At 34.7% G+C, this 17032-nt stretch overlaps 1 protein-coding gene across 2 annotated transcripts in view; it reads right to left on the minus strand.

Moving 5' to 3' along the window:
• Positions 1-4170: 4170 nt before the first annotated feature.
• Positions 4171-17032, minus strand: part of SPAST (spastin) — a 51567-nt gene continuing 38705 nt past the window's right edge. For both annotated transcript variants that reach the window (XM_047068029.1, XM_047068028.1), the window contains exons 10-17: positions 16173-16248; positions 15841-15932; positions 15615-15694; positions 13143-13185; positions 11899-11978; positions 10440-10510; positions 8723-8763; positions 4171-5583 (exon numbers count right to left, since the gene is read on the minus strand). In XM_047068029.1, coding sequence (XP_046923985.1) covers positions 5461-5583; positions 8723-8763; positions 10440-10510; positions 11899-11978; positions 13143-13185; positions 15615-15694; positions 15841-15932; positions 16173-16248 — 606 coding nt within the window. In that variant the 3' untranslated portion in view covers positions 4171-5460. The remainder of the gene's footprint in view (positions 5584-8722; positions 8764-10439; positions 10511-11898; positions 11979-13142; positions 13186-15614; positions 15695-15840; positions 15933-16172; positions 16249-17032) is intronic.

Here is a 17032-nt window from a genome sequence, read left to right on the forward strand (position 1 = left end):
TGGGAATTATCACAGGAATGAAAAGTTGGTTCAACATATGAAAATCAGTGTGATATGCCATAATAATAAAGGACAGATAATCACATGGTCATCTCAATAGATGCAGAAAAAGCATTTGACAAATCCAACACCCCTACTTGGAAAAACACTCAACAAAGTAGGAAACACAGAAACGGGTTATTTGAGTAATTAGTCCTTTTAGTTTGGAGGCATACTATTTTGTAATTAGACCTAGATCTTTGTATAAAATGTCATCAGGCTTTTTATTTTGAAAATATTTTTGCTGTTAACCTTATTCTCCTTCCAGCTCTTTTGCTATTATCTGTAGTATAAAGTCTCATTGCATGTGTTTTGTTCACATATTATTTAATGTATAAGGGACTGTTCCAAAGGAAACAGATGTGGAGTATAAACCTGCTAAACCTTCAATTCAATCCTAGCCAGTTCTAAGACCTAACAATTGGAAGTTCCATTAGACTGGCAATCAATTGTTGAAAAAGTGACTTGTCAAATTGTGCCTTGGTTATCCTGGGCTTCCGTGAGGACATTCCCTGTCTTGTCCATGTATCATTTTGGTTAGTCTATATTCTGGGGTCAATGATGGTTTGAATGTAATATCATTTCCTCTCCTTGGCTGCTTATAAAATATTTTTGCTTTTTTTATTTTTTGCAATCTGATGTATCCAGATATGATATTTGTTGTATTTATTCTTCTTGGGGTTCACTGAACTTTTGGTATCTGTAAGTTGATGTCTTTCAACAAATCGAGGGCAACTTTAGGTATGACTGCTTCAAATGTTTCTTTTGCCCCATTCTCTTCCTCTCCTCTACTTTTCGGTCCTCAAACCAGAGGTAAATTAGACTGATATTTTCCCCTACTCCTGAAACCAATATTACACTATATGTTAAATAACTAGAATTTAAATAAAAATATGTAAAACAAAAATGACACACGAATTAAAAATAAAGTAAAGCAAAAAGATTGATATTGTCCCACAGGTATCAAACCTTTGCTATTTTTTTTTTCTTCCTCTGTGCTTGAATTTGTAATTATATTGGCTTGTCTTCTGGGGGTCTTCCTTCTGCTGTGTCCAGTTTACTCTGAAGCCCATCCAGTGAAATTTATTTCAGATACTATAGATTTCATTTCAGATTTTTACTTTTCATTACTAGACTTTCCATTTGGTTTTTAACTTCTATTTCTCGAAAATCCTAATCTGTTCATCCATCTTTTTTCCCTATTCTTTAAGAAGTATTAAAACTGTTTTAAAATAACTGTGTTAATTCCAACCTGTGGGTCATCTCTGCATTTGCTTCTACATATTTTATATTGATTATGGATTTTTTTCTTTGTATGATTAATTTTTTATTGTGTACTGGACTTTGTGGATATGTTGTGAGGACTCTGGATTTTATTTTCTTCTAAAATGTGTTTTCTTCTGGCTAGCTGTTAAATTACCAATGGATAATCTTGATGCTGTGAAAGCTTTATTTTAAACTTTGTTACAGTGAGTTTATCCTTTTGCCCATAGTCCTAACAAAAGTATGGTCCTTAGGTCTAGGATGCTGTGCTTTCTCCTTATTATGGTCCTTTTTGGATTTCAATGGGAAACCCAAAATACTGACTAAACGTCTCTTAGTGGAAATTTCGAACTTTGTATTCCCCTGGCAGCTACTTCTTCTCTACAGTTCGTTAGACTTCAACTATTGCTTTCTGCTAGGTTTCACTATTATACCGCACAGGTACAATTTTGGAGTTCACTAAGGATTTGAAAGAAATTTGTAGGCATATTCTAGGGCTTATAGTTCTGAAATTCTCTTCAAGATTTCTCTCCTAATTTCCAGCTGTTCTACAAGCCCCAAATGTCCCCTCAGCCCAGAAAGACTATTACATTCTACTTGAAGTCTATTTCTAAGCACAGTGCACAAACTGGAAATTGCCCTTGGGGCAAAAGCTAGTTAACGTGGATCTCTTCTAGTACATGATTTTGTCCAATTTCTGCCTATTTCTGCTTGCTCTCTAGAGTCTTCTAATTATTGCTTTTTATATTCAGTTTATAATTATTGGCAAGAGTTAGTCCAATACAAGCTACTGCTAGACTGCAACCTCTGAAACCTCACATTTCAAATAAACAAGTTAAAGGCAAAATAAAATTTATCATTTATTTCCACTCCATTAGGATAAAAACCCACTTTATGCAGCTGAACCTAATTCATTTTTTTTTTCTGAAGAAAAGTACAAAAGACCAAATTAAAATTTGAAGCATTTCAAGGAAAATCCTTTGACTTAAGGGTCAAAAACCAACCTGTAAAAGGCTCATTCTACCAAAAGAATTCATTTTTGGGGGCACCTGGGTGGCTCAGTCGGTTAAGCGGCCAACTTCGGCTCAGGTCATGATCTCATGGTCCGTGAGTTCGAGCCCCGCGTCAGGCTCTGTGCTGACAGCTCAGAGCCTGGAGCCTGTTTCAGATTCTGTGTCTCCCTCTCTCTGACCCTCCCCCATTCATGCTCTGTCTCTCTCTGTCTCAAAAATAAACGTTAAAAAAAATTTTTTTTAAGAATTCATTTTTGTACAAAATATAAAGAATTCTAGCCTATAAACAAAGACTGCTGCATATTTACTTACATTGGAAAGCTAGTAGCTGCTTTTCCTCCACTTCTTCCCAAGCACAAAGCAGTCAGAAATCTAATAACCTCAGTGGGTAGACTGACTTAGAATACGCTTTTACCTGGGTTGCCTGGCTGGCTCAGTCAGTTGGGCGTCCGACTTTGGCTCAGCTCAGATCATGATCTTACAGTTTGTGGGTTTGAGCCCTGCATTGGGCTCTGTGCTGACAGCCCAGAGCCTAGAGCCTGTTTCAGATTCTGGGTCTCCCTTGCTCTCTGCCCCTCCCCCACTTGCACTCTGTCTCTCAAAAATAAATAAAAACATTAACAAAAAATAAAAAAGAATAAGCTTTTACCCTTAAGTTATCTGGAAAGACAGTACTGCTTTTTCCCCTAGCTCAAAGTCCTGTACATCAGTAAGTTTTAATGTAGTTTATAAAACTCTGCCATGTTAACCTGAGCACACCAAAGCTGAATGTTTTAAAGCATTACCTTTCATGACGTTAATATGACACAGAGCTCAATGCAGAACCCAAAAGGTCACAATCTAATATTAATTCAGAAAGCCTCGACAACTTCTATCTTTATCGAAAATGACCAGACCGATTCCTTACACCTACTATTAAATCATTATCTTATTTTCATGATCCTTCTATGAAAAAAAAAACAAAAAACGCTTAAAATAAAACTTGGTCATAGTAAGTCATAGAAAGTAGGTCTCTAGCTCTAAGCTCAACTTCAGACTTTAGTCAGGGAAGTAAAATAATTTCTATACTGTATGGTTATTCATACAATAATATAATTCTTAGTGTTTATGACAATATTAACTTGTCTACCTTTTAATATTTGAAATCTTTGTTACATAAAAACTATTCCAATAAAAATAGTGAGCTACATTAAATTACTGCAGGTAGAATCATGATAATTTTAAAGATTATATTTTAAAAGCTGGGCTTGAAGCACACAGATCTTTAATATGACTGAACAGTTATTCACATATGAATAATGCTAATCCTTTATTTAAATGAAAATACAAAGTGAAATTTTATGAGCTTTATTGAAAATGTCTTAACTTTGGATATTCCCAATTCTTGTCATCAGGTATGTATATTGCATCATCTTTTATTACCAAGATTTTATAATTGATGCTTTAATGTTTGAGACCTTAAAAAGATAGAACATACGACTGAAAATAGGCATGGTTCTGGCTTAAAAAAAAATTTTTTTTCTATTTATCCCAAGCCTCACTTCTGTTACCTAGGGAGTTCTAAGGTCATGATTAGAAGAAACATTTAAATTACAGCTACAAATAGCATATTATCTTAAGAAATGATACATCTTCTATATTTACATAAATCCTTGACAGGAAGAAGAGGAAATTTAAGAAGAATGTATGTTTTCATTATAAAATTCTTATCTAGCCAGGGCAAGTTTTTAATGTATTCTTTCAAAACCAAAGGTGTTTCTCCTAAATGAAAAAATCTTTGTTACTACTATAAAATTATTCTTTCCACCCATGACATCTTACATAAAAGCACCAAAGAAAATTTCTGTAAACAAACTTTTAACCAGTAAACTAAGGGCAAATATCCATTTGCCTTTATTACAGTATTTAAAAAGCCATGATATGAGTCACTACTTCCTACAATGACAGTTTTATAATAAAATCCAGGCATACTTATACAAACAAGAAACGGAATTACTGTACATTTTTGGGGGAACAAAAGGCAGATTAACAGACTAACTTTTCAGTTAACAAAGTGAGCACAAGAAACCTATAAAATGTACGCAATGTATAAAAATTCAGTAATTTTTAAAGTTTCATTGAAGGGATTAATCATTATTAGGAATAAAAGATGGTAGATCCACTGGCTTATAATTATCCTGTAAACAGTAAGAAAGCAATGAGCAATAAATTAGAAACGTCTTAGCTCTCAGTACTTCCCTTCTCTCACACAGGAACCACTTTTACGGCAGTTAAAATTGGCCTTCTTAAATATTAGAATAAATCTAGCAGAAAATAAACTCCATTAGGAATAAATTAACAGTCTACAATAGATTTCTGACAAATATATTAGAAAAAAATACTGCAGGTCACACGAGGACTGATCTACACGTTGTATGACAGAGTGACTCAAACCTTCTAACCTTCTCCTTTTCTATTTTACTAGATTTGCTTTGTTGCTATCAACAAATGGCTTTCTAAATTGGCAGCAAGGTAACAGAAAGGTGAAAATGGAATTGTATCCTGACTGTAGATTGATGGAAAAAAAAACAAACAAAATCTTCAAAACACTTTTTCCTTTTACCGTTACATAGGAAGAAGTTTCATTTGGCACACTGGATTTGTAAAGAGGGAAGAAAAAAAAAGTAACTTAGAGTGTTTGGTATTCTAATCTGTAGTAAAGACAACAGTAGGAAAGGAAAATAGAAAAATTACTATTTTAGGAAAAGACATCAGAAGACAAACAACCAAAGGCGCTTGTGTCTTCTACCATTCACTGTCTCTGGAATACTTTCATCTGCAACACAATATACAAATTATTATTTACATTATGATTATATTGGTAAAGAAGACCAGAATCAGTTTTTGTTGTGCTCTAACTTACAGTGCCCATTGGGATAACTAGCAACATAGGCAAGAAGGCCTTCAACAAAATACTCCATTTGCATTGTATATTTTATTTAACTTTGTTGTATGGTTCATCTGCTGGGGTGCACAAGTAATTGTAAGACTCTGAAAAGTCCTGTAAACTTAGGCTGAATTTCTGTAGCTGATAACTATTCGACGAAGATGGTGTGTTACTCTCTTCGAAAGCAAAAACGTTCTGCAGGCTTATGAAGGTCTTTCCTTAAACAGTGGTATCGCCAAAGTCCTTGTTCCAACGTATGTATGCTTCTAAGGTTTGAGGGCTCACGCTGCGTTTTATCTTTTTCAAGGATTCAGTGAAGTCAGATAATCGAATATTTCTCATCTAGATTTTAAAAAAACACACGACGATACAAATGATGAATACGTACACAGTAGTTAACCCAAAGATGGACTGAAGTAATGATGCTATTGCTTATTAATGTTATAAATCTATATAAATATATTCGTAGAAAATCACGCCAATCATCTTATTTTACCTATTATAGGGTACGCAAGTTTGCTATGTAAGAAATCTTACAAAAATGCTATACTAACATATGTGTTTAGCTCCTTAGGCATTAACATTTTAAATCATAGTATCTTCCCATTTTAAAAACAGAAAACACTCATGATACAAAATGTGACAAAATATAGACAGGCAGAAAAAAGAATCACAATCCCACCCTTCAGAATTCTCAAGTTTCACTCACTAGCTAAATTCATGCTATGTTTATCAAAAAGGGAAAGAGGGTTTACAAGAAGCACATGAGACTTTAAGGAAATATTGCTTTTTACATTTCTTGTCTCATTTTCTGACCTTTTTAATGGGCTATGAGAATGTAGACCAAAACAATGCTGAGTTAACATGTATCTGTATCTACTGAGAGATTTTTAAAACCCAAAAGGAGCTTGGCACGAAACGACCCATTTTTAAAAATTGTCAGTAGTATATACATGTGTATTTTGCCCAAAAAGAAGTTAAAGGAGAATCTGAGATAAAATGTCAACTGGATATTTATATATATTCTTTTTATGACTCTTATAAAACCCAACCTAAATACTTCACGCACGCTCTGATATCTTGATGTGCACAGATTGAGAAAATCACCCACATTTGTAACTTGTAGCCTAATCTTAGTCAAAAAGTAAAAGGATATATTGTTACCACATAATCACTATATGAGCCCTACATGTTTTCTTATTTAGCTATAAAACACACACTGGCTCTTCCTAAAGGCCAAAGTGTGGAAGGATGATAAATGTATTACCTATGATATTCCTGAATAAAATTTATTATAGAAATTAAGGTTTTAAAGGTTTTGACGAAATTCTAATTGAACTGTAAAGTATGGTGTACATATACATATGGAATTTATATATGATATTTTGAAGTTAGTAAGAGACAAATGTATACAACAGGAAAAAGCAAATGGTAGCTAATTTGAGAAAGAGAAAAATAAATAGCAAAGATGTCTTAACAAAATAATGAAATAATAAAGTTAAGCTGGATACAAACTGTGCGCTTTAAAAACAAAGTATATTATACCCTGAATTTATAACCCCAAATTTTTAGCATTAACTTTTAAAAACACAGAATTCCAATACAATTATTTGTTTCTATTCTGATAAACTAGAAAAGTCAAATGGAGTTCATCTCACCTAAACGTGTGTATACAAACCAGTACCTGACAATACAGTTAGTTATTAAAGTAGTACTAAATAAAATTCTAGTATACTTAGGGCACCTGGGTGGCTCAGTCGGTTAAGTGTCCGACTCTTGATTTTGGCTCAGGTCACGATCTCCCAGTTTGTGAAATCAAGCCCCGTGTGGGGCTCTACACTGACAGTGCAAAGCCTGGTTGGGATTCTCTCTCCCCCCCTCTCTCTCTGACCCTCCCCACTCATGTTCACTCACATGTGTGCCCTCTCTCTCTCAAAATAAATGAGTAAACTTTAAAAAAATAAAACTTAAAAAATTACAAAATTCTAGTATACAATTTTAAAAACCAAATTACTTGTTTTCCTCTCATCTCATAAATGTGACTGATAAAATAGATTTCCTTAATTTCTATATCAAAATGCCATTATTAAATATTTATGTATTTTTAAGTCTATGGACACTTACATATGGATACACAGTATCCACACATTACACACAACTAAGTCTCCGTATGGATACTGTGAATACTAGGATACTATGTAAGTGCCAGTCTGCTTTAAGCATGCTATATATATTTACTCATAAGTTTGGAACTAACAGCTAAAAGTCTACCAAATAATTAATACTAAAACCATCAGATTAAAAATAAACTGGATAAAACATACAGAACCAAAACTTATAACAAGGTCACAAAAGGTACCGTAATGTTATTTCTTGTAATTCATTCAGTAGCTTCATATTTAATTTTAGTGTTCCTAACATTTAGTTTAAAATAAGGTTCACATGGAGCGCCTGGGTGGCTCAGTCGGTTAGGTGTCCAACTTTGGCTCAGGTGTGATCTCACCATTGGTGGGTTCGAGCCCTGCCTTGGATTCTGGGCTGACAGCTCAGAGCCCGGAGCCTGCTTCAGATTCTGCGTCTCCCTCTCTCTCTGACCCTCCCCCACTCGCACTCTGTGTCTCTCTCTCTCTCAAAAATGAATAAACATTAAAAAGATTTTTACATAAGGTTCATATATATTTTTAAAATAGTGGATAAAGTTATATTTTTAAGTATGGGATTAAAATTCAAGTAGATATTATGCTGTAATACTGGAATAAATGTACTCCATCAGAACGAATTCATGGTATTTTAAAAATACGTGTATTTTCAGGCTCTTGCCATTGGAATAGTCTAATTCAACACCAGTACTAATAAAAAACAATGTAGTATGGGGGTGCCTGGGTGGGTCAGTTGGTTAAGCGTCAGACTTCGGCTCAGGTGGGTTCGAGCCCCACGATGGGATCTGTGCTGACAGCTCAGAGTCTGGAGCCTGTTTCGGATTCTGGGTCTCCCTCCCTCTCTGACCCTCCCCACTAGCACTCTGTGTCTCTCTCTCTCTCAGAAATAAACATTAAAAAAAAAAAAAAAAAAAGAAATGCGTTAGCATCTCATAAGAGGGCCTATCACACTAAGAAACTGTAATGAATCACATTACATTGGTATTGTTTTTATAAGGAGGAAAACAAACACTGAAAAACTAATAGAATATGAAGGGATTAACTTGTTACAAAGAGTAAAATCCTCAAGTTTTCTATGATTTTCTTCTGTTTAGTAGTTACATAACATGATTTGATAGAAAATGACCTAATGACTATGTACAATATTTTTTGTCCATTACCAAAGAACATTGTAAGAGACTGTAATTTGATATGCCTCTAGATTTTGAAATGAAACAAAGAACTTTTTCTAGCTTCTAACCAAATCACAGACAAAAATCCAGACAAAAGAGAAGTCTTACAATATAGAGAACCAGAGCAAAGAAAATTATAGAACAGTATACCTCACTGGCAGACATATTCTTTACTTGTTCTGGTTTCAGTTCTGTAAAATATAAGACAGCCACTTTTAAAAAAAGGTCTGTAAGTTTAAATTGCTGAAAAGCAAAACCAAGTAAAATGATCTAAAAGTACATGTTTGATATAAATTATTTGTATTAAAAGGAAGACACAAAATATTAAGCACAATTTATAAATGCTTAGAATAACATTCCTTCTTAGGAGTAACTGGGAGGCATTCAATTTCTTTGCATATTGCCTAGGAGTCATAAATTTTACCAATTTGAGATTGAACTTAAAAGATTCAACTTGTTCTTTACAAAGGCTTTAGGTTATTTTTTTTTTAAGCCAACAGCTTTTGTCTGCTTCCGAATTAATAGCTAAAACATTCTGGAAAAAATACAAATGGTTTTTATATTAGCTACTGTTTTGAGTCCACTATTTGAACAAGATTTTGTACCTCTGGCAGTAAGAGTTTGACTAGAATGCTTTGCCAGAATCTCAAAATATATTCTCAAGGTTATACTTATTTTGCTCCAAAGCAGCAATTCCGAGTCAGTACACTGTCTCACTGCAGGAGATGTGTTCTAGAAGCTGCATGTTCCATGTTCTATTTTATTACCACAGCCAGCAATCTGAGTGCATAGTTAAGAGCATCACCCATCCACTGCCGATGCCGCCTGTGGAAAAGCAGCTGAGAATATCTAGTCTAAAGTGGTATCAGAACGGTATTTCAGAAACAACAAATAGGAATCAACACAAAGCAATTCCTCAAAAGATAACAAATAATAATACAAGTAAAAACTTCTCTTACACACTTTAATTTCAAGTGATAATCAGATTACTCAAGTTGAAAAAAGCCCAAAACCAGAAAAGAACATTTTCCCTTTATTTTTTTTTTGCTTGCTTAAAAATGTTTTCTTTTCCTTTGGGTTTTCTGCTGGCTACCTACTATCAAGAAGTGAAACATATGACAGATGGTAATTTATCATGGTGAGCACTCCTTAACGTACAGAGCTGTCTAATCACTATGTTGTACACCTGAAACGAATATAATCTTGTATATTAACTATATTTCAATAAAAAATTTTTTAATTAAAAAAAAAAAACAACTGAAACCTGTTGTTTATAATAGGGGTCATGGTCTACTGACCCATGGACTGTCTTTGTATGGTCTGTGAGCTGTGAATGGTTTCACATTTTTGTTTTTTTATAAAAACAAACAAAAAACAAAAAGAATATGCAATGGAGAGCCTATGTGGTCCCACAAGCCTAAAATATTTATCAGGCCCTTCACTGAAAAGTTTGTGGACACTCAGTCTAGAAACTACTTCATACTGGGGCACCAAGGTGGCTCAGTGGTTAAGTGTCTTGACTTCGGCTTGGGTCACGATCTCCCAGTTCATGAGTTCAAGTCCTACATTGAGCTCTGGGCTGACAGCTCAGCGCTCAGAGCCTGCTCTGGATTCTGTATCTCCCTCTCTCTCTCTGCCCCTCCCCCGCCTTGTGCTGTCTCCCTCTCTCTCGCTCTCTCTCTCAAGAATAAACATTAAAAAAAAATTAAAAAGAACAAACAAGAAAAAGAAACTACTTCATATCAAGTTTTCCAGCAGCTTCAATGCTTTCCTACTACTACTTAAAAAACACCTCTCAATAGGGCTTCCTAAACTTCGAAAGTGGTCTAATAAATAGGTCTAAATGTCTCAAGCTCTGTACACATACCTCGGATAGGACCCAGTGCTGCATCTTTTGCCAAAGCTGTTAGATCACTTCCTGAATATCCATCGGTCATTCTGAGAATGGGAAGGAAGAAAGAGCAAATGATTCTCATCTTGGCAGATTTAAAATCCTCCATGTAGAAAGAGTGTAAAATCTAGTTTGCCTCTGTCATCAAGCAGACAGCTACACACTTTGATTTTAAGGGCACAGAAAGGCCCACTTGCTGAAAACAAAGAAAACCATCTATGGCAGGCAAGGCTCCTTAGAATGAATGTCTCAAATTTTCATCATAAGAATCATTTCTTTACATTAAGGCATATTATATGTCCAGGAAGCTCCATTAGATTATAAATACATCCCCTGGAAAGGTAACAGCCATAAGCCATTGCTGGCCAACTGATACATAACCATTAATTATTGCTCTGTAAGTAAGTTAATGAAATGAATGTTTCTTTACCTTGACAAAGAACACTGCCAGTCAAGGTAGATTCCTTTTCTTTTTTTTAACTAAGAATATATATTTTTTAATTTTTCAAGTAAGCTCTGCACCTAACATGGGGCCTGAACTCACATCCCTGAGATAAAAAGTTGCATGCTCTACTGACTGAGCCAGCCAGGTGTCCAAGGTACATTTCTTTAAATATAGGACAGACAAGGTAAAGGACGGGTCTGGGGTAGAAGACATTGGCAAAAAGAGGCACACCTGAATGGGATGCCACAGTGGAGAGTCCTGGGCAGCCAAGAGATTATCAAAGGGAACTAAGAACTAGGAGGGCAAAGGGGAAGAAGAAAATAAAACACGAAAAGAAAGCATTTACTTATCATGTACTATGTTAAATAACTATAGAGATCAAACATTATTAGCTGAATTCTTTACTGGAACAACAAAGAAGAACTTCACTATTTCCAAGTATTGAATTTATTCTTTCTTCATAGGTTATCTGGGACTCAGAGTATTTACTAAAATTACCAGCTATTCACATACTTCTTGAATATTTAAATTACTTTGTGAGATTTTTCAGAGACTAAAATTCAACAAGTGCACCTCCCATATTCAGTTTCTACTTAAGTACACCACTTAGAAGATGTGAAAGTTAAAAAAATTATGTGTAATATAAAGAACAAATTTATATGAGAATATTTGTGCTGGTGTGGGCAGAGGTAAGTGTCTTAAAAATTTTTAAACTATTTTAATACCACTTATAAGTTTTAATAAATTTATAAAAAGCATGTACTACTATCAGATATTTAGGTCATGTCTTGTAGAGGATCTAGAAATTTAAATTTAGATACCATATCTAACAATGAGAGATAAGAAAAAACAAAGGAAGCAGAGGATGAGACGAGCAGTTTTCTGAAAAATAAATTACTCATTTCACACTTGAGTTTACTTTAAACAAAAAAGAAAAAGACTTCTTTATAAAAGAAAAAACTTTAAGATAGACCAAATCAAATTACTCACCTAGCAAGTTGTGCTAGTTCTTTTTGGGTCAATGGGCTTCCTTGTTTACATAATAGATTTTTAAGTAAAAGTAGTCGTGTCTAAAAAGAAATATTAAAGAATTATCAGTCTCAAGAATTAGCTTAATGAAATATCCAAAAACTAGATTCAAATCCTGACCCTCATTTACGAGCTGAATGATCACACACAAATCACTCTAGTTCTTAGAGCCTCGCTCATGTCTGTTAATTGGAGTTAAAACGACCATTTTTTGAGAGCTCTTAAGAGACTTAAAGATAATCCAAATAAAGCACTAAGGAATTAGCTGCTGCTACTATCAAGGATGTTAAGGTCTGAGCTAGACAACCACAATTTTTAAAAAAACACTTTTCTCGAGGTATGAATTCATATAACACTAATCTCACCATTTTAAGTGTAACATTCAGTGACTTTTAATAAATATATAGTTTTGCAACCATACCATACTCCACTTTTAGAACATTTCTAACACCCCAAAAAGTTCAATCACGCCTATTTACACTTAGTTCCCATTCCCACCCACAGCCTCTGCAAACCACGGTTTCCTTTGTTTCTAGAAATTTGCCTTTTTTGGATATTTCATATAAATGGAATCATATGATAGGTTATCTTTTACATCTGGTATCTTTCACTTAGTATGTTTTTGAGGTTTTTCCATATTACAGCATGTGTTAAGTATCTCAATCCTTTCATTGCTAAACAGTATTCCATTAAATGCATATACCATATTTGTTTATCCATTGTCTAATTGATGAAAATTTTACACTCCTTACAGTTTTTGGCTATTATTTATAATGCTGCTATAAAAATTCTTATATGTGTCTTTGTGTAGACATGTTTTCATGGAATTATAGGGTCTTATGGTAAGTTTACATTTATCTTTTTAAGAAATTGCCAAACTGATTTCCAATCTGGCTGTACCAATAATTGGAAGATCAATATTGTCAAGATGGTAGTCCTTGTTTCCATGTTAAAAAAAAAAATTCAGGGGGCGCCTGGGTGGCTCAGTCGGTTAAGCGGCCGACTTCAGCTCAGGTCATGATCTCGCAGTCCGTGAGTTCGAGCCCCATGTCGGGCTCTGGGCTGATGGCTCAGAGCCTGGAGCCTGCTTCCGATTCTGTGTCTCCCTCTCTCTCTCTGCCCCTCCCCCATTCATGCTCTGTCTCTCTCTGTCTCAAAAATAAATAAAAAATGTTAAAAAAAAAAATTCAGACATAGATACATACCTCCTCGTTTGGCAAAGACACATATACCCGTTTGATGAAACGCCTAAAAAAAAGGATTCAAACAACTTCAGAAACATAGATTTGAATTTACAGGTAACTCCACTCAAGCAGCAAATGACAATAAAAAAGTTTTTTTTTTTTAATGTTTATTTATTTTTGAGACAGAGACAGAATGCGACTGGGGGAGGGGCAGCGAGGCAGGGAGGCACAGAATCTGAAGCAGGCTCCAGGCTCTGAGCTGTCAGTACAGAACCCGACGCTAAACTCATGAGCTGTGAGATCATGACCCGAGCCGAAGTCAGACACTCAACCAACTGAGCCACCCAGGCGCCCCAACAATAAAAAAAGTTTTAAGTGTTATACTCAAGGTATCTGAATGCATTTTAGTAGTCATTAAAATGAAGAGTTATTTTGAGTTACTTTTTTTTTTAAGACTTTATTTTTACATAATCTCTACACCCAACGTGGGGCTTGAACTCATAACCCCAAGATAAAGAGGCACACGACTAAGCCAGCCAGGTGCCCCTTGAGTTACTCTTTACAACTCTCTAGATAATGTTTAAAATTCCTTAATTCACTATTGTCAAGTTCTCATATGTTTTTAATACAAACATATGAGAGCTATTAAAACAAAAAATCTGATATGAGGAGAATAGAGATCTCCACTGTCTTCTTGAAAGGGAAAACAATTAAAATCAACAAGGACCACAGAAACAGATATGCAAACTTCACTATCAACAAACTCAGGTAACATTTACACAACTAGAGTGTATGAAGAAGGGCTGCCTAGGGCAGTGAAAATTATACCGATGAAGGAGGGTACACATAGCATCTGTTGCTGGAGGTTCCAGACACGGCTATCAGAGCACAGAGTTTTCCAAAGGAAACAGAGCACACTCAGGAGGAATAAAGCCAACCTCCCCATATTTAAACAAGCATGTGAAGAACGGCTCTGCATATCATGTGAAACCTAGTCAGGCAGAAGCAGGGGAACTGCAAGGCAGGTGGGGCTGAACGAAGAAACTCAAAGACACATCATCTTTGTAAGAAAACATCAATCAGCCTGGCAAGATCACAAACTGTCTTGCGTGGACTAATCTTCATCAGGTACGGTTTGATTGTGACTCAGGGAGACTGCCTGATGGTCCAGTCTACTCATACGACAACTCAAGATACTTGCTCGGTAGCTCTTCTCCTAGAGTATCACTCCAAAACTAGGTTTGCCAAGAAAACTCCCCTTTATTCAAATAAAAATAGTAACCAAACAGGCAAAAGCACATGGCTATTCTTTTAAGTGCTAAAAAAAAAAAGAGGGAAAAGGTTACAATAAATATAGAGAACATACACAAAAAGATTTTGCCATAGAGCAAATTAAATTTGTGACCAAGTAACTTTCTGTGAAATAAAATTATTTAATGAAAAAAAAAAGTTTTTTACAAAACAAGAGCTCAATGAGATATAAGTGTCTCAAGGCAATGACACACAAAAGCTCAAGGAAATAAGACAATAGAAGATGAAAAATGGGATTGCAGAGATCCAGAAAGCAACGAAAGCGAAGAAGAAAACCACCAAAGACACAGAGGTTACAATGGTAGCACAAAGAAGTTCAGACACAAACTAAGTAGGAAATAAGGACAACAAACAAGAAGACAAACAAACAAAAAAAGACATTAGAGTTAAAAAGGACTAGAAAGGAAATTAAAGATAAGGAAGACAAAAAGAGGCAACATAATGCATAAATTGTGTGAAAGAAAAAAAAAACCAGAATAATGAATCAGGAAAAACAATTAAAGGTAGTATTCAAAATAACTTTCCTAAAACAAAAGAGATTCCTAACTCTCAATTTAAACAAACACCAAATCCCAGAAAAAATAAACACAGATCGACATCTTTTTCAAATAACTAGATTTCAATAGTTAAAAATTATATCCAATAAAGAGAAAAAAATCAAGTTAATCCATAAATGTGAATAAAAAGCAGGCTGGCTTCAGACTTCTACACTGCAACATTTAATCCTAGAAACAATGGAGCAATGTAATAAATTCGTCAGGCCAAGAAAGGGAGGCCCAAGAATTTTATGCTGAGTCAAACCATCCTTCTAGTGGGAAGGGAATAAATTTGTTCAATCATACAAGAACACAGAACATAATTTCCATGAATCCTGCTTTTATTGGCTTTTCATGAAGCCAACTAAAAGAAAAGTAAGAATCAATTCTGGTGTTTTAAGATAATTTAATCCTAATCAGAAGAAATAAACAATTTGCCTGCAACCAAAGTGAAAACTAGTTTTCGTGGTATCATGTTGGCTCTGCCTTCAAAATCTTTAGTAGGTAACAAGAGGCCAAAGGATGAATACCAGGAGGGAAATAATTTGTCTTCAAATTGAGAGTGAAGGAAATAAGACATATGTGAGATGAACACAGGAGCAAATACACCTGTAATCGATGTGTGTTTCTACATAAATCCCCCTACCTGAGAACAGCCTCATCAAGCTCTTGTGGCCTGTTAGTTGCACCCATTACAAGCACTCTGTCATCTCCAGCAGATTGTACCTGTAAGACAAAAAAATTTTTCAGTACTTTTAGGTAAAGTAATAACAAAAATACAATAAAATCTGTATTTCTAATTTGAGTCATTTAATTTGAAAATATCTACACTAAGATGCTACCACCTTAAAAATACCATAATCAATACTTACACCATCAAATTCTATTAGAAATTCAGTTTTTAGACGTCTACTAGCATCATGTTCTCCTTCTCTTCTTTCACACAAAAGGCTATCAACTTCATCTAAAGGAAACAAAAGGGTAAGACTTTAACTTAAAGCCACACAACACCAGTCATCTGAGATTAATCTAGTTTACTACTTAAGTTATTAATATTGTAGGTCCTGCACAATTCATTAGTCTTTAACTTTGCACTTCTTTAAAATGTGTTCCTTCTGAATACTCTCTTTCATTATATCTCTCAAACTTGGAGAAGGGAATTTCATAAATATTCAACTAACTTAGTTAGAAAACATTTTCTTACCTATAAAAATTATAGAAGGCTGAAGTTCTCGAGCCACAGCAAAAAGAGCTCTCACCAATTTCTCTCCTTCTCCCACCTAAAAACAAGGCATTATACACTGTAATACACATAAAATGCAACATTATTCCAGCTGTTTAAATTTCCCGATTAAAAGTCTTACATCTAGGAATTTCCTTTCTTTGCAACAACCAAAGATTTGGTTTAAGGAATCGTGGGAGGAAGGTTACTGAACCATCGCTTATTAAAAAAAAAAAAAAAAAAAAAAAAAAAAGACTATTATTTAATACAGTCTGATAAGTTTTTTGGGTTTTTTTGGGGTTTTTTTGGTGCTGACCCCTAGACTGGTCCGGTAAGTACTTTAAAAAATGAAATACATCTCTGCTTTGCTTGACCCTACATTCTTAAGACTTGAGAATGGAATAGCTATTAGGGGTATAACTAGTGAGAAGATGGAATATTAGGAGAGAGAAACAGACACTGTACATATTTCTTAAGCCCTTGGTTGTAGGGTATATTCATACAACTAGGTAAGTTGCAAAGTGCTCTACTAAACTAAACTTACTTAAATTAACTCTCACAATATCACTGTCAATAAGTATAAAAGTATTTCTAGATAGCCAAGGAGATCTATGAACACCCCTTGCGACATTCCAGGGGATGAAATGCTATAATAAAACAATTCTATGCATTAAAATCAACTCATGAAAGGTTCATGAGGTTTGGGGTAATCCACTGTAAAAACTCTTCTGTCCTCTAGGTGGCATCTATTTTTTTAATTGAAAATTTCTTTAAAAAAAAGAATGGCCTCAGATTTAGAATCACAAAGCAAATATTCTGAAGGACCCCCGTGAGAGATCACC

Source organism: Lynx rufus, unplaced genomic scaffold, assembly GCF_022079265.1.
Source record: "Lynx rufus isolate CCGP_SWC_20201006 ecotype Redwood Valley unplaced genomic scaffold, mLynRuf1.p SCAF_8, whole genome shotgun sequence".
In the NCBI taxonomy this organism is placed as follows: Eukaryota; Metazoa; Chordata; class Mammalia; order Carnivora; family Felidae; genus Lynx; species Lynx rufus.